At 35.4% G+C, this 24,046-nt stretch overlaps 4 protein-coding genes across 4 annotated transcripts in view; 1 reads left to right on the top strand and 3 right to left on the bottom strand.

Annotated features, from left to right (window-relative positions):
* LOC116020684 (WUSCHEL-related homeobox 8-like) overlaps nt 1-417 on the bottom strand; it is a 2,519-nt gene extending 2,102 nt beyond the window's left edge. Inside the window, exon 1 of the mRNA XM_031261176.1 lies at nt 219-417. Within this exon, the coding sequence (XP_031117036.1) occupies nt 219-417 (199 nt within the window). The remainder of the gene's footprint in view (nt 1-218) is intronic.
* Nucleotides 418-2,888: 2,471 nt separating this feature from the next.
* On the bottom strand, nt 2,889-4,425 carry LOC116020676 (tubulin-folding cofactor C). The gene has a single exon (XM_031261162.1). The coding sequence runs from the start codon at nt 4,320-4,322 to the stop codon at nt 3,249-3,251; it is 1,074 nt and encodes a 357-aa protein (XP_031117022.1). The 5' UTR covers nt 4,323-4,425; the 3' UTR covers nt 2,889-3,248.
* A 3,018-nt stretch (nt 4,426-7,443) lies between these two features.
* On the top strand, nt 7,444-12,721 carry LOC116020675 (ubiquitin carboxyl-terminal hydrolase 4-like). The gene is made up of 6 exons (XM_031261161.1): nt 7,444-7,768; nt 9,340-9,456; nt 10,197-10,295; nt 10,654-10,842; nt 11,279-11,460; nt 11,874-12,721. The coding sequence occupies exons 1-6, from the start codon at nt 7,652-7,654 to the stop codon at nt 12,280-12,282; spliced, it is 1,113 nt and encodes a 370-aa protein (XP_031117021.1). The 5' UTR covers nt 7,444-7,651; the 3' UTR covers nt 12,283-12,721.
* A 531-nt stretch (nt 12,722-13,252) lies between these two features.
* LOC116020647 (calmodulin-binding transcription activator 3-like) lies at nt 13,253-22,729 on the bottom strand. The gene is made up of 13 exons (XM_031261123.1): nt 22,432-22,729; nt 21,584-21,703; nt 20,434-20,549; nt 20,224-20,312; nt 19,597-19,639; nt 19,124-19,247; nt 18,886-18,999; nt 18,471-18,766; nt 16,598-17,128; nt 15,465-16,123; nt 14,612-15,194; nt 14,119-14,445; nt 13,253-13,681 (listed from the first exon to the last, which is right to left on the bottom strand). The coding sequence occupies exons 1-13, from the start codon at nt 22,472-22,474 to the stop codon at nt 13,568-13,570; spliced, it is 3,159 nt and encodes a 1,052-aa protein (XP_031116983.1). The 5' UTR covers nt 22,475-22,729; the 3' UTR covers nt 13,253-13,567.
* Between the last annotated feature and the right edge of the window lie 1,317 nt (nt 22,730-24,046).

Here is a 24,046-nt window from a genome sequence, read left to right as displayed (position 1 = left end):
GGGGGGGGGGGGGGGGTAGGGAGAGAGAGAATCGGTGACAGATTCCATGTTTTTCCGAAATTCATCAGTTCGAGGCTCAAGTGCCTGTTCATCTAGCGGTAATTATAGTTAAGAATCTAAAATCATATTTGATACTATGATGAAAAACCGAAGCTGAACGATATGAGTATTAGAATTGATGAAAGAAAATGAAATCGAGAGAGAGACAGGGGCGAGACCAGCAAGATCGTGTTGAGAAGCGACGGATTTGTGCAATTCGACGAGCTGGTCACAAATGGTGGCATAGACGGCGATTTGCTTGCGCAGGACTTCCATTTGCTCGTCGGTCATTACTTTCACAAACATCCCTGCGCCTCCCAAATCCTCCGTCGGCGGCGGCGGCGGCGGCGGAGGCGGTTGCTGCTTCTCCCACTCCATAACTTCCTTGCGCAATTCCACTCTCACAACTCCAAATATAGATTAGAATTATAGTAAAATGATAGCCGCATAGGCATGGAGAAATGATATGCAGTCTGCAGTAGAGAAAGTGGCCGACGAGAAAGTAAAGTAAAGCGGGAAAAAAGTCAATACATTACTTGGACCGTTGAAATGTTGAATATCGTGGTAATCATTATTGTATTTATTTTTTTTGGGTGTAGGACACAGTGACTAATCCCGAGCTGTTGATATATACATATATATATATATATATATATATATATATATATATATATATCTTTATGCTAATTTGAGTGATTTAATTTTATTTTATTTTTCATTTAAGAAATATAATTACACTATTCGTGAAAATTAAAAACTTATTTGACAATTTTTTCTTTATTTTTTATGCAAAAGTATTTTCTTTTTTCTAAACAAAGTCTACTCTGAACTTTCTTTTTTCCTTAATTTGAGAAATTTTGTCAATCAGCATCAAACTACCGCAAAACTCGGTAAATTTGTCGTCTAATTCAAAAGCAGTATTCTAGACGACTAGACTACGAATTTCATAAATTGCGTTAGATCCAGCATGTTGTACATGTTTGTCGTATTTAATAATAAATAAATATTAATGATTTGTTATTTTGAGAGGCTGCTTACCCACTGTCGTTAGTGAAACTCTCAATATTTGATATTTCTTTTTAAACTTTACTCATGTGAGCAACTAAACTGTCCATGTTCGTATTTGTTAACTGATCTTGTTTACATATTTAGGGGCATTTGGTTCATTAAAATTGAAATCGTACTCATAATCAAATACTTAGTAATTATAATTAGCTTAACTAAAAGAAATTCCTTTGTTGGGACCGAATGTTATTATAATTAGCTTAAGTAAAAGAAATTCCTTGGGACCGAGTGTGAGACTCTTGAGGTGGGCAAGAAAAGTAATAAATATAAATTGGAATGAAAATAAATAAATACTCTGTAATTAATTAAAATAAAAATATATAATACATATTTATTACGCAAATTATATCGCGGACCACGCGCATCAAAACGACGTCGTTTTGATTAATGAAAATAGACAGATGAATTCGCGCCATTCACTTTCAGTTCATATACACTGCAGTTACATTTCAACACAACTGCAGTTACATTTCAACACAACTACAGTTACATTTTGATATAACTATAGTTTCATTCGATAATATAAAAACACAAAAGTGAAATTGTTATTCAGTATCAGTTCATATACACTGCAGTTACATTTCAACACAACTACAGTTACATTTCGATATAACTACAGTTTCATTCGATAATATCAAAACAAATGTAAGGCAGTATATTTTGAGATGAACTGTAGTGTCAATTACGGGTTCCGTCTCCCACTTACTGTAACGACGTCATTTTGGTACCACGGTCCACGATATAAGGACTCTATTTATATATGTACAAGTTGTTGACTTGGTAACCAAATTACAAGTTAAACCCTGAACGAAGCGATCTATTGGCTATCTTGAGTTGAGTTAGTTAATTATAAATAATCTAGACTTATTACCCAATGCATACATTCCGAATGTATAGTGGCTGCGGTTCCCTTCTCTTTACCACATCTGATTGAAGGTAAGAGACTATGCAAGTCAAGAATGGGTGATTATTGATAAAGAAAGCACATACCTTTTCACTAATTCCAGTACATGAAGGAGATCCCCACCACCCAATGATTTGAAGAAAATGAAGATAGCATCATACTCAAGCTGTTTCCCATTTGCATTATCAACTCAACCTGTTTCCTCATTTAAACATATTGTAGTCTGAAACAGTTAGTAGACCATTTGTATGATAAGTAAATCCCATCATAGTTAGTATTACACTGTATAATTTGAGCTTTAGACAGTCAGCAGCAAACATTATTAAGAATATCCCAGATTTTTCTACAGCAATGCACAGTACTATAGGCTACCAGTCAATGGTCACATGTTTCATTAGGTTGTTCTAGAAGCAGAGGTTTCAAATAACAACCCAACTTTGACATATTTGCCAGGGAAAGAAACAGATTCTTCTGGGAGAGTAATCCAATTGTCCATCTGCCAAATAATATTTCACCATGCCTGCAATTCAATTTAGAGTGCCAAAGGATTGCAAGGAGGTAAACCATCGTAGGTTGTCCATAGGTGACTGGCTCAAACTAAGAAGGCCAATAGGCCACTTGCCCGCTCCGTGAGAGTCAAACTTCTAACCTTGCGGTTACCAAGTCAACAGTCTGACCAACTTAGTTGGGTTGCCCCCAATAAGCCAATATATATATATATATATATTCAATTAGAGCTGGAGGTAGGGAAGCAGCAAGGAATAGATAAAACACAAATACAATAATTTTTTTGCAATGATTTATGACTCTTACTAGTTACCCCTCAGCAATGATTTGTTCTTATATGCTGTAGAAAATAAAAGTGATGTAGTAATCATCATGACCACACCAAACAACAATCATCATTAAATCCCATCATATTGTTCCAAATGACTCCTACCTCTACAAATGATCAAAACAAGCTCATTATGAGACTGAGGGGAATGCAGAATGCTTCATGTGAAGATTAACATCATCAAAGAGAACAAATTTGGTAGGGATGGATGAGAAACCATTAATTATTGGCAGAAAAATCAACCACTCTCTCAACCAAAAAGAGTTGGATGTAATAGAATAACACTCTATCCTTGTTTTAGTTCTCCATTGCAGCAAAACACAGAAAGATAACTCTACAACATGAAATGAAGAGTTGTAATAAGCCAATCTTGATAACAAGGAAAACATCTCAAACAGCAACTCACTATTCTAGTTTTGAAATATCCACCATTCTGATTCTATCCTTTTCAGGCAAAACTGACCAATTTGGAGAATGCACTGCCCTCAACCACCGAAAATCATCCACATTTTCCCAATTCCCAGACTCTTCACCAAGATTTGCCTTCTCAAGATCCCTCTCGATCCCGTCATACATCAAACAGTATGGTGCAAATCTCACCCCAGTGCAATCCTCAATTATAGGCCTACTCCTCACCCGGAGATAAAAATCGCACTCTGTTGCATGATGAATTCTAATCTGATGAGATGCCAACACAAAGACACAACCCTTCACTTCCTCAATCAAAACTGATCCTGTCACAGGCCCAACATAAACCTTACAATTTGTCAGCCTGTGCACAAACAATGCCCTCACACAGCCAAGTAATCTAACCTCACAGCCTCTTAAATCCGACAGCATAAACTCTCCAATCTCCTCCGCCCCAGCTTTGCCAAATTCCATCACCAAAACCTCGTTTTCCCTGTCCCGAAAGCCAGGGGAGTCCACTGCCCTAAACCCTAATCTTTGAGATTCTACGTTTTCAATGCCATTAATTTCAGAAGGGGCTTCCCTAATGACATCATTGGATGTTGTGACTTTCTTCGTTGCTTTGTTTCGAAACGAGAATTTTTTCTTCGGTATGACAGTAGAGCTAACCTGCTCTAGGGTTTGCCTGAGATCGGAGATAGTTTTGAGACACGAACGGACTTCGTAGGAGGGCAAGAAGTAGGAGCTCTCGGCGACTTGCTTTTCGAGATCGGCGATTGAAGTTGAGACCTTATCCAGTTCCGATTTGATATTCGGGTCGGATTGAGGGTCTAGGGTTTTGTGGATCCGAGATAGTTCCAAGTCAATTGATTGTTTGGATTCGGAGAAACGAGAGAGGAAGGATTTGGTGGAATCTGGAGCTGAGTTCGTGTCTGAATCGGGTTTACGAGCCAGGCGCGACTGATGAAGGTTGGAGAGGCGTTCTAGCATTGCCGCATGCTTGCGTTGGATGGCTAAATCCGAACTATCGTCGGAGAAGGTAGTACAGGCGGGCGGATTGGTTTCCTCCATGGATAGTGGAGAATCAATTTCTGGAATTCTGGTGATAGAAAATGTCCTGATTCTTCTGTTCAGAGTTCGAAATTCCAGTATACCAGCAAATCCATTTGTTGGGTTTTTTCATTAACTTTTTATTCCAAAAGGCAACCCAAAGGCCCACGCTCCGCTCGATTCGTTGATTGTTTAATAAAAGATAAAAACACGTGAAAAAAATTACTCAATAAGTTTTTAATATCATATCATTGACTATCAAATGGGAAGATGATTCCCGTAACATTGTTTCAAGCTTTAAACCACCTTGAGTGAGTCAGCCTCTATTTGCACATTGTCCATGTTCATTTCTTTGATCCAACTTAAAACTTCCCGAATAGCCATAGCCTCTACATCTCTTGGAGTATAAATTCATTTTCATTGGGTTTCTCTTGTTGCAATAAATTCAACCTCCCCTCCTCATCTCGTATTATATTGCCGAAGGTCATCTTGTTCTTATCCTTGACAATGGCTGCATCAACATTCATCTTGAAAAGTGAAAACACATCCTTATAGTTTAACCCATTTGATAGTATTATGCTAATGTTTTATAACGAGTATATAATATTATAATAATGAATCATGGTCCAATATATAATTTGTTGTAGCAAAAGTTGCCATGCTAGAGTATGTTGCACTGCCTTAAGTGCCAAGTGTTGCACTTGCCATTAGGAATACAATGTTCCATCATGGGGAGCTTGTAAAGTTATAAAGAAATTAATCTTGATATATTAATCCAAAAATGATCTGTTATCAGAATTTGTTAGTAATAAAATGTTGATATTTATAGCATTTAGCAATTTAGTGATTTAGTCTACATTATGAGCATACACCAATTAGTCCATTTCAATTGCAATTTTTTGACACACAAATTGGACAGCATTTTATACCCAAATTCGGACAGTTTCAATTTTAATATGTCCAAATTGTACAGGTTTTGACACAAACGTATTGTTCAATGCGGTAGTTAATCCTTATCTAAATTTTAAATTTAAATGATTAAATTCTTATCCGATAGTGGCTAACAGCTTTAAACTACCTTAACCACCCTCTTGAACATTTAAAAAAGAGTTTATTACCAAAATGGTCCATCGACTATTGCAAAATTACCAATTTGGTCCTCAACAATTTTTCTTGACCAATTAAGTCCTTCGACTTTGAAAATTTTAACCAATTTGGTCCTCCGTTTATTTTTCTGTTAAACATCCGTTAAATCAGGACCAAATTGGTAATTTTGCTATAGTCAACGGACCAAATTGGTAATTAATTTTTGGGATAAAATACAAATAAGTCATTGTACTATTTGGAAACAAGCAATTAGACCATCCAACTCAAATAACCCCAAATAAACCATTGAACTCAAAAAATAAAGCAATTGAGCGACTAAAACCGAAAAAAAAAGGAGCAATTAACCCATTTTAAAAATTTCCGGTGACAAATATCGGCACCGACAATCATTTCTAGTGGTCGCCGCCGGTCGCCATTTCTGGCGAGGGCAACCAAAAATGGTCGCCCTCACCGGGAAGGCGACCAGAAACCGCTGGTTGCTGGAAATGGTCGTCGGTGTCGGAATTTGTCAACGAAAATTTTAAAAATGGGTTAATTGCTTTTTTTTTTTTTTTTTTTGGGTTGTAGTGGCTCAATTGCTTTATTTTCATGAGTTCAATGCCTTATTTGGGGGTTATTTGAGTTGGATGACCTAATTACTTGTTCCCAAATAGTACGATGGCTTTATTGTAGTTTATCCCTTAATTTTTCACTTAAATGGTCCCCTGACTATAGCAAAATTACCAATTTGATCTTGATTTAACGGATATTAACGGAAAAAATAAACTGAGGACTAAATTGGTTAAATTTTTCAAAGTCGAGAGACTTAATTGGTCAAGAAAATTTGTTGATGACCAAATTGGTAATTTCGCAATAGTCGAGGGACCATTTTGGTAATAAACTCTTTAAAAAATCACATGAACCCTAAATATCTACTCTCAATTTTACTCACACTAAGTATTTAAATTTTATTGTTTAAAAAAAAAGTATTAAATTTTATTAGAAGAAAAAGAATGAATAAATAAAAATCATGTCCCTTTATATTAAGCAATTAAAATATATCACATCATATGAGGTATAATCGCATAAAATAAAAATATAAAATAGGAGTACACGTAGAATTATTCATTGAACATATATGAGGTTGCATGCATTAATACGGTAGAAATGAAAAATTAAATGAAAATGTGTGCAGTAAAGTAATGTTTAATTTCTATCATAAACATTGAGAATTTAGATTTAAATTTGATTCTTTATACGTAGAAGTTATCGTGAATTTATAAGGTTCAGGATTTAATCTGAACAAAAAAGTTTAGATTATTAAAAAAAAAAAAAAAAAGTGAATGAAAATGTATCATTCTTTGTTTCATAGTCTCTTGCATTGCTTTTTATTGGAACATATCCATTCCACATAGTCACACACTTTTAGAGCATCAAATACTTCCTCTTCATAAGATGCTAAACTTCAAATGCCAACACAACATTATCACTTCCTCTTCATAAGATGCTAAACTTCAAATGCCAACACAACATTATCACTCATCATGTGCTTTAGTAATACACTTTTTGTGCTTTAGTCACACCCGATTATACTCCAATATTACGGCCCTGTTTGGTAAATAATCAGTCTATCAGCCAATTTTGGCTTATTTGACCACTATTAGTTGTTTGGTTAATAAACTTTTCGTAACTCCAAAATGCTAAAATTCAAAAGGCTACTCAAAGCAGCCTTTTCAATTAGCTTTTTGAGAAAATAAATTATACCAAATAGCTATCAGCTAACAGCTAATTTATCAAACAACTTTCTACAATCAGTCAATATTATCAACAAATCATACATTCTAATTCAAACAGCCAACCCAATCAGCCAACATTCATTTACCAAACAGGGTCTCATGAGTCACGACAGCGATGATTTGAAACTCTCACAGTAGTATCAAACCAAGCACCTCAAGTAAATGAGAGATATTTATTTATTTATTTATTATTATTACTAACTAATTAATACATTAATATAAATCAAATTACGGAATATATTAGAGACTTAAAACAAAAATATGCACCTTTTTTACCTTCTTCTCCATCGAAAAAGCTTTGGTCTCATCTTCGATTCAATCTTCCAACATTTCTGAAATTTCTTACAAAGAAACCCTAAAGAGCACTGCGATTTCAATACACGTACATATATACGTACAGGGCGAGCTAGAGAGAGATAGATAGATAGAGAGAGAGAGAGAGTGAGGGGGGAGTGTGCATGAAGTGAGATGGGGGCAACGGGGTCGAAACTCGAGAAAGCGTTGGGTGACCAGTTTCCTGAAGGCGAGAGATACTTTGGTCTCGAGAATTTCGGGAATACTTGCTACTGTAACAGCGTCCTTCAGGTCCGATTCCTACGGTTTTTTTATTTCCCTGTCTGGATTTTCGATTGGAGAATAAGACAGTTGATTTCGATTTTGCGTCCATGGGTACTGGCGTCAAAATTGTGTGAATTTGTTGTGGTTTTCTTCAAATTATTGGGAACCCCTAATGGAGTAAAAAATGTGTGTTTTTTTATGCACTTTTGTTTGATCTTTGTCCGGTGAAGATTAAGTGAGTAATGGCAATGAGGATTTTGTATGCTCTTTTGTTTGATCATATTCCCATTGAAACTTGCCCGTCTCAGACTCTCAGTTCATGTTCCTAACTAGCTTAGGAATTGGATAGGTTTCTTATTTGAAGGAATCCCATTTCATTTGTTCAATGAATACTTAGTTATTTGTTCTGTGTGCTCTATAGATTGGAAATTTTTGGTATGTGTATGCAACTCCTAAACTGAGCGTTGCAATGCCCCCTTTTCACCAGTCTTTGGTTTTTAGGATTATTTGATTTACAAGAAATCATGCTACCCAAAGTTGTATTATGGTGAAGCCAGCTTGTGGCCCTAACCGACAAAGGACCACATGAAGGTAAACCAATTTAGGTTGCACATAGGTGACATAGCTTACAAGCTCAAACCAAGAAGGCCCATAGACATAGTTTACCTCTTCAAACCAAGAAGGCCAATAGACATAACTTACCGGTTCAAACCAAGAAGGCCAATAGACACCTCTCACAAGGGTCGAACTTAGAACCTTGTGGTTACCAAACCAAATGTCTGACCAACTCGGCTGGGTGCCCTTGGATTTTAGAATTGTGGTCTTTAGAAAATTGGTCATGATGGTCCTAAGTCCTCATTGCAACAACTTGTGATAGATATCCTTGTGCTCTTTGGATGTTTACCATTGTTGAATCTGACTGTGAGTGTGGCCCATTGCTCATATAATTGTATGTGTTGATGAAATAAGGACATCTTGATGAAATAAAATTGTGAGTATGGTCCATCACTCTGAATTCACATAATTTTTCTCCACTGTGTAAGTTTGATAAAATGTTTACTTAAAAATTCTTTTAAATAAAAGCCCTGAAATTCTGATAGTGTGAGTAGTGGAGATCACCACATAAATTAGGTTATAGAGCTTGTTGGTTCGCTGATTAATAAGTGGTCAACTTTTTAGAACATATTTAGAAGCTATTGAAGTTGTTATTTTACATCATAGGGAATAAGTTTCCCTACTATAACTGACTATGATATGTTTGTTTAATATGTTTGGTTATGATGAATTATGTCTTTTCGGTGGTCTATTTCAATTACTCCGTATTTGTTTTGAAGAGCAAGGGTTTAATTATCCAACCTTCTTGTTATTCACCCAAGAAATAATCCCTTGTTGATAACTCTTGGCTAATGTGTGCTATAGGCTATATGATCAAGCTTTGCTTTCTTCTTTTGTTTGCATTTGAGAACATCTTTTTGACTCATGTCTTCTATTTATTCTATTTTTTTTTCCCCGAAAAAGTTACTTCTTTTAGAGAGAAACACGATTCAACATTACAACAATTGTTCTCACTTTAAAGTGATTATCCCTTTTTTATACAGGCTCTCTATTTTTGTGTTCCATTCCGGGATCAGCTACTGGAATACTACTCAAATAACAAAACCCCCTCTGATGCAGATGAAAATCTCTTGACATGCCTAGCAGACCTATTTATGCAGGTATATGCTTTATGGATAGGCTGACATTTCTGTGTTAATTTCATTGTCAGAGCATATAATTCTCACATAAATCTGAATTTAAGGCTTTTCCCCTGGAAGTTTTGTGATGTACTCCGTATTGTCTTTGAAAATATTCAATTTTATTTTTCATTTTGTGTACTTCAGTAAAGTGTAAGGTTTGTTCATAGCTCGTCTTCTACTTGTGTGGTATATAGAGGACTTAGATTCTACTGTGATTATTGGATTTTTAGTTTCTTCTTATGAATTCATAGCTATTAACATAGCTAGAACAACATGGTTTTCAAATGGAAGCGGGGCATGTAGAGGCAGTATTTAAAAGTTTCTGGATATAATCACAGATTGCAATTTTTTGGGGCAATTTATGGAATGTTCTAATCGCATAAACAGTGCCAAGCTAGTGCATAGAAAATAGTTAAATAGTTTTTCCCAGTGATAGTGTTTGCCTACTAATGTGTAGTACTAACCCTTAACTTTATCATCAATATAACCTGTGCACTGACTTCTTTATCATGGATAGTGTGTCAATATATCACTGCGATCATCAATTATCAAGTGCATGCATGTTCGCTAATGAAATGTGTTAATCACATACGCAGCACCATGCTAGGGCATAGAAATGAGTTAGATCAGTTTTGTGTAGTCATTATGTTTGTACATGTTGACTGATGTTAGTACTTAGTACTAACCTTTTACTTATTACTGATATATATCATGTGCAGATTAGCTCACAAAAGAAAAAAACAGGTGTGATTGCTCCAAAGCGCTTTGTACATAGGTTAAAGAAGCAGAATGAAATTTTCCGTAGTTATATGCATCAGGTATCCCTAAAATCTCTGGTTTAAGATTTAAATATGTTATCAAAGTTAGTCTCATCTAAATCGCTAATGATTGTGGGAAATTCTGCATTAAACAGTAATCCTTAACACTACCCATATAAGTTTGGAATCTTGATACTTTTTTCCCCTATTTACATGACAAATAGAAATGGGGGTTAGGGACAGTTGCTAATTCTGCTAACATTATACTTTAATTAAATTAAATGTTCCAGCTCACTGAATTATCCATGGATCAAATAAAACTTCTGTTTTTTCTATTAACAATTTAGATGTTCTGATGCAATTTATAACCAACAATTCCTGAACTTCTCTGCTCATATACATTTGTTTTTCTACATAGGATGCCCATGAATTCCTTAACTATTTGCTAAATGAACTTGTTGACATCCTGGAGAAAGAGTACACTGCTGCCAAAAATGAGAGAGAAACTTCATCCCCACCTGAAAAGATTGCGAATGGTCCAAAGAGTGTTCATGCCAGTGGTGCTCAAAAGGAGCCTCTTGTCACCTGGGTGCACAAAAGTTTCCAGGTACAGTTGCTTGGTTTTGTTATTGGTTTGTTTCTTGGTTCTTGCATGTTGTAAAAGACACTTGGATGCAAAGGCCTCAGCAATTCTTATTTATTTCATTTTTTCTATTGAAGATATTGTAATTTATTAACCATGAGTGTCATTATACATATTTACTGGCATCTTTATGATTAAGCATGCTAAGCTGCAGTTAAATATTAGTTGACTCTGAATTTATGATACTTTGAGATACAAATTTAAGGGTGCACCTGGATAAAGGCTCATACAACCCCCTCTAACTGGAAAGTGCTAAGCAAAGACAATTAATAGATGTAAGATTGGACACAAAAAAATGTGTAGAGTATTTTTTTGCTCCCAAAAGAATAAGTCCCTTTCGATTTCTTTTTTTAGCTACTTTATCTCAAATTCTCATCCTCTGATAATTATTTTCTTCCAGGGTATATTAACAAATGAAACAAGGTGCCTATGTTGTGAGACTGTAACAGCAAGAGATGAAACATTTTTTGATTTGAGCCTTGATATTGAACAGAACAGTTCAATAACAAGCTGCTTGAAGAATTTTAGTTCTACTGAGACATTGAATGCTGAAGACAAATTTTTTTGTGACAAGTGTTGCAGGTAATTTTTTTCCGTATTATGTTCATTAACTGTATTAACTATAATGTGGTTATAGCCTATAGGTTATTTTAGAAGCAACACTGCTCTGACCTATGGCATGAAAATATGATACTCCAAGGTTGACTGAAATTGTTTATAATTTGATTTTTATATTAATTAATTTAATATTAGTAAATAAAATTTATGCATTTGAAAACTACATTATAATTTCTATTAGATACAAAAAACAGAAATTTAAAATTGTTGTAAGATATCAAATAAAAGAAGCAAATAAAGTAGAATTGGTTTGACCTTTAGATAGTATTATAGTAAAGATGACTGAAAGGGAGGATGTTTTTGCATGTCATTAGGGTAGAGACAGGGCAATGAAAGTTTTGTACATTAGCTAATTATCAACTTTGTTAAGAATGCAGCTTGCAGGAGGCCCAAAAGCGAATGAAGATTAAAAAGCCACCTCATATCCTAGTAATCCATTTGAAGCGATTCAAGTATATAGAACAATTAGGCCGGTATAAGAAGTTATCATACCGTGTTGTCTTTCCTCTAGAGCTGAAGTTGACCAATACGGTTGAGGATGCAGATGCTGAATATTCGTTGTTTGCAGTGGTAGTCCATGTGGGGAGTGGACCTAATCATGGACACTATGTCAGCCTTGTCAAAAGCCACAACCATTGGTTATTCTTTGATGACGAGAATGTGGAGATGATTGACGAATCCGCTGTTCAGACATTCTTTGGATCAGCTCAAGAGTATTCTAGCAACACGGATCACGGCTACATCTTGTTCTATGAAAGAGTCGACATTGCTAGTATCTCGAGCTGATTAGAGTATGTGAGCTGTTCTCCAATTTTGGGCATGACTAGATGTTCTGTTTTGTTCTTTGCTGCCTTCTTATCTTCACGATTTTCTAATATACCGAGTTGGGATGGAATGTGCGAAAATATACACATTGAGGTTGGTTCCTTGTACAGAGGTGGAGGAAGCTCACTGCCCTCTATTTTTTTTCCCAACAATAAAGGGAGAGTAGTGTATGTGATGTAGTATTCTAGACAGCTTTAGTAGGATATGTTCAACCAACTTTGTGGGAAACTATTGTTTTTTTTTCCCTCACTAAATTCCTTGCTAAATGTTGCTGTGAATGTCACAGTTGTACTCATGCTGATAGCTTCTGCTGCATTTTCATCTCTTGGTGCCGTTCTTTCGGGGCATCATTTGGTTATATCTTAATTGCAATATAACATTTTGATAACCTGTTTATATAGCTCCCTTGTCTGATACTTCATAGGCCTATCGTGATTGTAAGTTTTAGATCCTTTTAATGTCCTCGAAAATTTTCTATTGCAGTTCAGGATGGCTCTTGTAAATTCCATTCTTTTGAACCAGAAATTGTTGCATACTCTATAGAGTTTATAGTAAAAAAAAATAAAAATTATTACATCATGGACTACACACTCTATAGAGTTTATTGTTTCAAAACCCCTTGTCCCATACATTATTTTTGAATACATAAAATGTATTAATTCACCTATTTAAGCATGCAAAATGAATACATTATTTGGTAAGAAATGTTTAATAGATTTGGTAAGAAATGTTTGTTATCTTCTCTACCAACTGTGTTCTTATTCTACCATAATAATGCAATATTACCATAAGTTAATTATGCCATCTTCTGCTACGAATTGTGTTCTAATTTGACCGAAAATATAGAGATACCATACTTATGCAATATTACCAATTAATACATTTTACTTTAATTCTATTAAACATTTCTTACCAAATACTCCATACATTATTTTTGAATACATAAAATGTATTAATTCACCTATTTAAGCATGCAAAATGAATACATTATTTTTTGTACATTGGCTAATTCATAAATACATGGATTTGGTAGTACAGTTTCATTAGCCTAGTTGATAAAGTAAATCTAGAAAATGTCCCATACATGATACATTGCAATGACTGTAAAATATCAATCCCAGCCAAATTAATATACCTAGTCAGAGCACATCTACGCGTTTGTCAGGTAACCTATGTATAAGCCCTCACTAGTTAATTAAGTTATGCACAAAACCAGACTTAATATAAGTTTTTAATAGCACATGATTCAAGATGCTGTGGGCATGAATGTGTCATCATTCAAGAAAGCTTCCAGTTCCATCAGGTCTTCATCAAAATCATATGTGCGGCCTGAACGTTTCAAGACCTTGTCATATTTATTCTGCGTGATGAAGATAAGCAATTTTCTTAGGTTTCAGAATGAATGCCAAGTCTATCCACTGCTTAGAGCATACAAAGAGATCTAAGAATTAAATTGAAAACAAAATAATTTAAATAAGACATTTTGGACTGGAGATCTCAATAAGATTCTCTCGCCTACTTAACTAAGCCCACTCTTGACATTTTCTGGGCACTCTCACTCCCACATAAATGGAGATGGAAGGAGACTCAAGGAAGTGGCACTCTCTTTGATGTATAGTTAGTGGTTACTCAAAATAAAAGTAACATATATACTGAATCATATTTTTCCAGTAAGAAAACAAGCATAGTTATTAGTCAAATAACTCAGAAGGTGAAAAGTTGAAGGAAATGGAGTGCAGGAAAATTATGGCGTATCAGGTATTTAGGTATGCATAAAAACTAATGAAGTAGGTTTACCTTAGTTTCCTGCATCTCAGAGACAACATTTAGCAGTCTTCGGTATTGATCTCTAGCCTCGGGATATTGAACCATGGATTGTACCCTGGCAAGAGCCTTCTGCAGCCTCTCCTCGGTTTGTTTTCTCCCTTCTTTAAGAAAATCATAGTCATCCTCTTGCTTAGGTTGATCTTGCATGTTGTGCCCTTCAGCAGCAAGTGCTTCTGACTTAAACCCACGCAAGCCACTTCCTTTTCGTCTCCATCGCAAAATTACCTTCTCCAGGATTCCAACTGACCAGGTTATCTTTCTATAGTTCTTCCTCACCTGGTGTCCTCTTACATGTGCCTTTTACGCGAAAGAAAGAGCAACAACACATGTAAAAAATCAGGAGCAGAGAATCAGAGATAAGTTAGGAAGATTATTATGATGAAATGGAAAAGAATAAAAATGTAAAACACCCAAAAAAAAAAAACAAAGTGCCTATATCCATTTTGGACCCACAACAACACACCTGAATTTTAATAATTTGCTGTCGAATTAGAAGAAAATCTTTTCGTCCCTTCCAGCTGCGAAATTTGTTTTGTATGCGCATTGCAGCAACATGCAAAGGTTCATTATTTTGTCCTGCTCTGTTCTTCCTCACAGCAAGAAGTGAAAGGGCACGCTCATCTGACAGTCCAACTTCACCATCACCATATTCTTTTATCTGCTTCCTCTGGAATGATTGGACTCTGAAAACTTGATGAATGCGAGCAGCTGCTTGGGTTGCATTTCGGACAGCAGCTAGTGAGTCCTTTAATGACAGTCCATAAGGCAAATCACCATCATTAACAGGAGTAGCAGCCCGTTCAGAAACCCCATGGATAGCTTTTACCCCAGAGGCATCTCCATTTTTATCCTCTTTATTTTCCTTCAACTCAAGGGATGAAAGGTGGGTACTTAAGGATGCTTCTGCTAGATAGCCAGCAATTCCTTTGTGCCCATTGCTTGATGCTAAGTCAGCAGGTGTTCTACCTGAAGGATGTTGAGGAGTGGGATCTGTCAACGCTCCTGGAGCTGCACCTAAAGCGATGAGGAAAACTACCATCCGCTCTCTGATGTAGTAAAAGAAAACAAAAAGAACTTTCAGAAACAAGTCAAACACAATGAACTGCAGCATGGAAAGCTAATAATAGAAAATGCTCCACAATAAAATCAGGATATCAAATTTAGCCAAGCATGCTATTTAACACTAATTGTGTCCTTGAGTCTCTCAGTCACTTGTCTCCAAATAGGCCACCAGAGACCAAATCACCAAAATAGAAGAAAATTGAAACAAATGGCTTACTGAAGATAGGAATAATAAAAGAAACTTAATGGAATACCTCCCACAGAATGCTGCCCAATGAAGGGCGGTCCATCCATTTACATCTCGGAAGTTAACATTTACTCCTGCAACTAAAGTTGGCGGTATAGCCCAGTCATAATCAAGAGCAGCTGCAAAATGCAGAACCCCTTGACCACTCTCATCCAGTACATTAGGGCCTTTCCCACCTTCCACAACCTTTTGAAGGAGCCAAAGGCGCAATTTCTCCTTTAGAAACTTTTGGTGCAGCTGGTCCTCAGAAGTATGGGGAAACATATGTTCCCATTCACTGTTGTCCTCTTTCAGCAATGAATTGATTGTACTGGTAAGGTGAGACACATAATCCATGTTGCCTGGGACAGAGTTCTCGAAACTGACAGATTCCAAAGACAATAAATTCCCAAACCTCATATTAAGAAGACTTTCTTTAGAGCTTCCACTATTTGCACTTTCAATCTCGTTAACCCGGAATTCAAATTCTCTCACTTCACTACATGCTAACCTATTGGAGCATGTGACATAGAAGGGAACTCTCCCTACCTTCTGCATAGGTGTAAGGCAACGAAGCACCCCATCTGATATAACCTCAGCTGGAACCTCCAGCTCACCAAACATGCATGCCCAATTACACTTGTCCACTTCTTGCTGAGACTTTAAGAATCTCCCAGTAATTCGAATCTGGTTATGAATAAAAAAAAATCTTATTGCCAATAAAAAATAAATAAAAAGAATGAAACAAATAATATTACTTCAAAGGGGAACTATAAAGACATTCGATCATTAATATTTAATCAGACATTAATAATCATGTAAATTGAAGTAACCCACCCACTTTCAACTAGTTTCTGATATTAATTTTAACACATGGAAAGTAGTCTTGCACCAATCAAGATAGTTCTTTGTGTTAGAATATTAGGGATGCATTGTTAGAATATTTTTTTCTGAATTAAGTCATCAGGAAGGTTTTTATTATATTGTTTTACCTATAAAATATGAAAAAGGAGCTTTATTCTATTGTTTGCTTCAAATCTATAGGAAAGGGCTTATAAGAAGGCTCTCTTAAAAATTATTAATGAAAAAAGAAACATTTTCTTGATAGTAAGAATGTCTTTCATTACATCCTATCAAGCATGATCATGATGTATTAATTACCTTGATCTCTGTGCCAGCATATGCCCAGTTTGGTGAGAATTCAGTAATGCTAAAGAACTGGTCTTGGGAAAGGGAGGGGCTAAGCACATAGGTGTCCTGCTGTACTTGGGAAGCAATAGTGGATTCATCAACTCCATCTTCATTCCCAACATTATCCCAATAGTTTCCAGAACTGGTTTGCATGTGTGGCTCATTTACATCTTCAAGTTCCTTATTTACCCAACGATCAAAGCTGTCAAGTTTCTTCAGCTCTTGTCTTAGAAAGCCATTTAACAAAGGTTGCTTTAGAGCTGAATGATCAGTGTTAATCCTCATGTTGAGATCACTATCTAACTTGGTTTTGGCAAAGTTCCCACCATCTGCATCAGTAAGCTGCACCTGTTGATCATTTTGCATAGGATGCTTATGCTTAGTAGGAAAATCACAAAATTCCATCGGTTTCTGCTTGGTGCTAAAATCACATGCTTGATCTGGATTCAACTTTTGATCCACAGACCATTTTGATGATTGCAAGGAATCGCCTTCAGATGTCTGCATTTGTAACGAGACAAAATTATAATATCAGGGAAACTAATACTATGATTGGGCTATTTCAACAAGCATGTACAATGTATTTAGTGATGTAAGCTATGACTATGAGACCAAGATATTAAGTTATCACAGAAAACAACATATTCTCATAGCCTCTTGACATTACAAGCTTGATAATTATGCAATAGAAGCTTGATTAATACAAGCTTGATAAGTATGTCAGGATGTAAAGAGACTAAAATGCAACATGGTTCAAATTTTTCACCAACTAATTAGTGGTAGTATTGAACACATTATAATGTCAAACCAACATGAGAACAGGATAAGCGCATTTCCACATTACTAAGGGCACACCAAAGCCAAATCATAAATCTATGTGATGCACATCACTATTTGGACCTCTATTGCACTGTTTCACACACCCCAGCATCCCATCATTGCCTTGGAATAAATTTAAATTTTTTTTAGGCCACTGAATAAGCTTCGAATGGAGTTCAAAGCAAAGTTATCAGGTCAATGAATCACAACTGTTACCAAAACCCATTCATAATCTTGCATACAATGGTCCAAACCACCATTTCCAAATACTAAGCTAAGACGCAGCAGATAGAATGCTGATAGCAAGTTATATGGAGACTGGCCAACTACTAAAAGTGACTACAAATGTATTATTTTAAAATGATAGACCTTTCTCCTTTTATTCATCTCTCCTATCTTCACATCCTCATGGACTCTATAGAGATGTTAGGTTTTTACAGCAAAAGAATTGAGCTCATTGAAGATGTAGAAGTTCATTTTAAAGTTCACTGTACATGCAATAAGCAAAAATGTTATATCAAGAGAAAAAGATAATGTGGGAAGAGGCCAGAGGGACTGAAGGATTTAAATTCTAGGCAAGCACGTTGGTAATGACTTATCTATTGCTAGATGTTCTTATAAATAAAATGGACAAGCTGATAGTTACCATAAAAAATGTCTAGTTATCAACCAGTTCCTTTCAACTCAATACGTTAGTCTTATTTTTGGTTATTTATGACAGCGGTGTCAAATAAATTAATTGGTCAATTATCAATTTTATATAGATTTCTAACCAATCTTATTAACTGTAAAATTAAAGAATTTTGAAGTGCTTATTTTTGCTTTTACAGTTTTACTATTATTTATGTTATCAAATGAAGTCCTTTTTTTTTTTTTTACTCTAGTGCTTTGATTAAAGACGTTCACCAACAACAGATAAAAGGAGAGAAAGCAAGGGAATGGTCTTTGATAGTAGAATGGCCATTTCGAACACAAGCATATCATACAAAAGGCACAGAAATGAGTAACTTGGATCACTATTTACCTGCCATTCTTCAAGGGCATAGACACAGTTCATGAGCTTCTGTTTATTACCAAGGTTATTTGTAAAACCAATAGTAGTATCTTCTTGACCTTGCACTGCACTGATTGTATCAGAGTTCATTGAGGAAAGTGCAGGTTGATATCTAGCAGTACTGGTTTCCTCAATGTTCTTCCATGAAGTGAAACCATGTCCTTGGCAAGGCACATATATATTTGCAGTATTTCTGTTTTGGTTACCTTGCACAATTGAGGGAAAGTTTATGCCAGAAATAGCTGAAAACTGTCCTTGATGATCATCTGCAGAGATTAAAATGTGTTGCTTTCTCATGCACCATACTGTGTCCAAAGCTTTTGATTACTGGTATCCTTTAAGTGATCAAATATAAAATATAACACAGTAAACAATAATTTATTACTTGCAAGAGGGCCTGGATATAATGAAACAGAGAGTTTATCTTGTGCCTTCTGCATCATACTTGACTGAACTTCAAGAAAAGAGTGGGCTACAGGATTCTTTTGCTGAATGTATACTGCAATAGTCAATGTTTTCCAAAAAAAAAAAAAAAGTTAAGCTTAATTTCCGAAATTCTAACATAAAAGTTGAGAAGCCTGATTTTGATATATGGAGTAAATAATTGAATGACTAAAAAGTACCTGATTCAGCATCTTCATATTCTGAGGCCACGGCACTGTTCAGGCTAGTTGTATCTTCACTTTCCTGGTAACCAGGAATTGCTATTTGAGATTCTTTGACATGGTTAAAATTTACCCTGTTGCCCTGCAAAATGTAAAATTTTATTAACATTCATAATAAGTTCCATCCCTTACAGAACATAAAGGGAAACAAGTACAACTATCTAACACTATGCTTCATTCTGTGTTCATGGATCTCAAATCACTAACGCTAGATTGTCAACCATTATGGCTCTAAGGAAAAGGTAAAATGCTCTTGTCCCCATGCTGATGCATAGAAGTAAATAAGGAAATCACTTCAACAAACTGATTAATGATTTGAATTCTTTTTGTAAGTAAAATTGCTTAAGAGGAAAAATTAAAAACCACAAAACAGAAATGTCATTTTATTGAAAAGAAACAAATGAAGAAGCAAAAGGATTGAAGCATATTACCTTTACTTCCCGGTAATGAACCAGAACAATGTGTGACATCTCCCTGCAAAATATGATCAGATGTGCAAGGGGAAAAAATATGAGAACATTGAAACAGAAGCCCTTAAGAATCTGAAATAGAGAATGCATAATTGACCATAACTTTGAACTCAATATCTGCTAATTAAAATGGTATAGTCAAGTAGTATTTTCTATGAATTTTCATATCTGTGCTGAATTTATCATTATCAAACTGAAGTTGACATTTGTCAGTTTATTACTAAGAAACAGTCTATGGGGCATATAAAGTGAGACAGGGTGGTGGGTGCTGGCATAATTTTGTATTGAAAGAGAGAAGAGAACAAGTTCAAAAACAGACTGAAATTTGAATTGCTTCATAGATGAAGCCACCTGGAGTGCAAAAGCATGACCATAAATCCTCTTAGAAATTATTAAGTCACATTTGAATTGTTTTTAGCATAATGGTACCATGCAGAAAAACTACTCAATCACAGGGGTCAGGCAGAGTAGTGACACACTAGTCTCTATAGCGCCTAGAGTAGAAAAGTACTGAAGCAATAAATTGAAATTTGAAGCATAGTATAGATCAAAGTTTTCAACAACCACTAGGCAACTTTTTAAACTCACTCTTCAAGCATCCAGTAGCTACGCCTTTGAAAATTTTCATTCTCTTCTCCATGAGCATAATAACAATGCAGCACATCAATGCTTCCAGCCTGGAAGGATACTTATTTATAGATCGAAATAATTGGATGGAAATACTGAATTTCATAAATAAGATGTCTCCATCATAAGGGATTCCTGGCAATCAGAAAAGGAAGGACCATTCAGTTTTACCTTCAGCCTTTCATGAGCCTCCTTAACAGTCTTCCCATCCTTTTTCTTCCGCCACTTGTGCCCATCTTTTCGAAAATAACGTAACACCTTCCGGTCAAAAAGAAACAGTGAACCATCTGTATGGAATATAATGTTAGACCAAATATTAATAAAATCACTGAAGAAGTGAAGATGACTCAAATGCCATGTCGATGAGCTTTGAACTCAAACTCTTCTGTTGCATTTGAATACTGAGAAAATGGAAGTAGTTGAGAAATGTACAAATGAGCACAGCAATACTTGAAATGCAAAATGCAACTTTAAAAAGCCATGAGTTGACAGAAAATGATGCATTGAGCTTTTTTTTTTTTTTTTTTTTTGAATACTACTAACTCTATTACAATGCAGTATCTGTTCGTAACTACTTTCTCAACCTATTGAAGCACAAAAGTCAGTATTGCCCCCACTGGCTCAAACCCACCACCTCCTGTATAAAGGGAAGGGTTTGATGCCACTGGACTACAAGGTCCTTGGCACATTGAGCTATTTATATATGATCCAAAATCAAACTGAATAAATGATGATAAATAATCAATTCAAACTCAGGACCTTAAAGCAGTTCAAAGTATTATCAACATCAGTATTTTTACCATATCTACTACTCTGTATAATATAATAATCCATGATTTGTTTATTAAGTATTAATGCACGACCTATTAAGATCTCTAAAAGAAATAAATGACAACCAACAGTTAATACCACCAGTTGTCAAGGGAATTTCACTAATTTATTGAAAAATTCTACACTGATCGGGATTGAAGGAAATTTTTTTAACATTGGGAGCCATGGTCCCCTCAAGGGACATTGACTCTGCCCCTGTCCAAAAGGATACATGGAATAGTGTCTTTCCAATCTATTTTTTTTTACTTTATGCATCAAAGTTAAAGAGACCAACCAGTTGTGACAGTTTTAGTTGCATTTAAAAATAAAAAAGGCAAGTAATGATTATCTAGCAAACATGCTACATTTTCAATAACTTGAATGTCACATAGTGCAAATGCCCTAAGAAATTGTTTACTAAATCAACACTTGCTTATTAAGTAAGACACATTTGTTTGTGTTCCATAACTTCATGTTCAGTAGTGAACTAAATACAGCTACAAGATCATACTTGGTGGCGTGTTTGGAGGCTCAGGAGCAATCTGAAACTTCTGGTAATTTTTAAGTATTTCACAAATTTCAGCTGGGCGAAGCCATCTGTGTTGCGCTTCTAAGAGTATCTGATCAATATCTGCATCCAATACAAACTTCATTAACATATTTGGAATAGGAAAATGTCTGGATGCATATTCCTTTTACAGCTCCAGCATACATGTTTAAAGTCTGAAACCACTGAACACTGGAGTAAAATTACAAAAGCATTTCACAGTGGCTTTGATAAAAGGGAAAAGAGAAACAAATCTAGTCAGCAGCTCTGTACTATTTTTTTTTTTAAAGATTAGTTTCCAGTCATTTGTCAGGACTTTAACAGTAACTGGATGTTTCAACTTTCAACACAGTTTATGCATCACTGGTTCACTTTGTTTTATTTGATTTTATTCTTGTTGCGAGTCAGTCAGTGAGTCACATCCTACGACATAAAACTGCAAACGAAGGACATTAAATGAAGTGTTGCAGCAGCCTTGATCAGGACATATACATGAAAAAGGTGGTTGAACTAACACAAACGCTATTCATTACCACCTCCATGAATATCTTCCTTTCACTGATAAGCTCATTTGAGAGTCAACTATTTACCTAATTCCATTAAATAACAAAACAAACCAAAACTTAAATACAGTCTCCATTTTCTACTAACTGAATCACTGCTTTTGTAGAAAAAGCTATAATGAACACAATAACAACTACTCGTATTTATCATCGGGAAAATCAGTATTCACTATTCAGACCAAAATAGACGCCATTCTCTATCTAGTTCAGATATCGAAGGACAAAAATCTACGAGCTCGAAGAACGCACCTAATTGAGCATTAAGGCCATAACGTCGACTCTCCGTCGCCATGAAAGCAGCTCTGGATTGTTCAAAAAGCTCCGTATATCTCAATAAGCATCAGCCCGAACTTACCAAATCGAATTTCTAGGTGCAATCATGAAAGCTTAGTACGGTACGGAGCCATAAAAGGTAAAACTTCTGGGGGGACAAAAGAGAAAAAGACAAGAGAAAGGGGATTATATGAGGAAAAATGAAAGCGGAGAAGAGAAGGGAAGAAGCAAGGGAGGAAGGTGGTTTCCGGTGGTGGGGGAGAGTGAGGGGGCCGCCGATATGGAATACAGTGATGGTTGGTATGGCCGTGTGGGGCCCTGGTAATACTCGGGTCAAACTAAAGTTTTGCTTTAAGCAGTTTTGGCGCGTTCAACGGATATTTTATTACGGAGTAAAAGCAAGTCTAAATGTCAATGTGCAATAGATTTTTACGGAGTATATTTTGGTAATCCTAAATTATTAAATGGTTAGTGAGGTAAGGAATACGGGCAAAAATGTCAAATAGATTTTTCTTTTGTATAATTTGGATTGAACTTATGACTTTTCACTTAGAAGAGTCACAATTATACCGCTTGACCATAAAGTCTTTGACAAAAATGTCAAATAGATAGTTGAGTTATTTGTGAAATAGTAACTAAATTATCAAATTATAGAATGTTTTAATTCAACCTCTAAATTTGTAAAATTCAAGTAATTCACGCATTTGAACAAGTTATTAATATTAAAATTTAAATATAATGATTATAAGTTCTCAAAATATATATATATATATATATATATATATATATATATATATATAATGCTTAGAATAACATGACTTCTTTATTCAAAATATACTTTTTTCGAAATTCACAATAAGATCATCCCCCTTTGTGCTTTTTGATGAAGTTTTTGAAGCAAAATGAATGATGTGGGAGTGAGAGAAGGGAGAGAGAGAAGATGGGGGTGTTGCAGGAGATGAGGTTTTTGGTCGGCAATAGTGGGTCCCGCATGGAAATGAAAAGGCAGTTTGGTCTTGCGTGCTGGCAACATTGCGTGCCCCTGGACGCGTTAATACATTTTATGTTCTTTTTATTTATTTATCTATTTATAATTTAACTTGCAACATTGCGTGCCCCTGGACGCGTTAATACATTTTATGTTCTTTTTATTTATTTATCTATTTATAATTTAACTTGCAACGTTGCGTGCCCCTGGACGCGTTAATACATTTTCTGTTCTTTTTATTTATTTATCTATTTATAATTTAACTTTGTTTTGTTTTTTTTTTTCTCCATTTTCTCTTTTCTATTCACACATACAAAAACTCCTCAAAAATCACACCAAAATCTCCATGTGGATGGTCTAAAGGTTGTTTTTACCTGTATGTATGTGTGTATGTACATGTATATATGTCGGTGCTAGGGATGATTGTCATGGCATTAGCATCTTGTCAAAATTTAGACGAAGAAAAATGGTCCTGCACAGGGGTCTATGGCCATTGCCATATGAAGTTTCATGTAATTTGCGGATAAATTTAATTTTATAAACTCAAAATAATGAAACATTTTTCTTACAAAAGCGATCAGACCTGCAATGTTAAGAAATATA

Source organism: Ipomoea triloba, chromosome 5, assembly GCF_003576645.1.
Source record: "Ipomoea triloba cultivar NCNSP0323 chromosome 5, ASM357664v1".
Lineage (NCBI taxonomy): Eukaryota > Viridiplantae > Streptophyta > Magnoliopsida > Solanales > Convolvulaceae > Ipomoea > Ipomoea triloba.
This window is presented reverse-complemented; position numbering and strand designations above follow the sequence as displayed.

Coding starts and splice junctions, on each gene's coding strand:
- LOC116020647 (XM_031261123.1), bottom strand. CDS start 22,474: ATGGCGACGGAGAGTCGACGTTATGGCCTTAATGCTCAATTAG. Junction 21,704..22,431: donor TGGCCTTAATGCTCAATTAG/GTGCGTTCTTCG, acceptor TATTGGATGCAG/ATATTGATCAGATACTCTTA. Junction 19,000..19,123: donor ATATGAAGATGCTGAATCAG/GTACTTTTTAGT, acceptor TGACTATTGCAG/TATACATTCAGCAAAAGAAT.
- LOC116020676 (XM_031261162.1), bottom strand. CDS start 4,322: ATGGAGGAAACCAATCCGCCCGCCTGTACTACCTTCTCCGACGATAGT.
- LOC116020675 (XM_031261161.1), top strand. CDS start 7,652: ATGGGGGCAACGGGGTCGAAACTCGAGAAAGCGTTGGGTGACCAGTTT. Junction 7,769..9,339: donor ACTGTAACAGCGTCCTTCAG/GTCCGATTCCTA, acceptor TTTTTTATACAG/GCTCTCTATTTTTGTGTTCC. Junction 11,461..11,873: donor TTTTGTGACAAGTGTTGCAG/GTAATTTTTTTC, acceptor TTAAGAATGCAG/CTTGCAGGAGGCCCAAAAGC.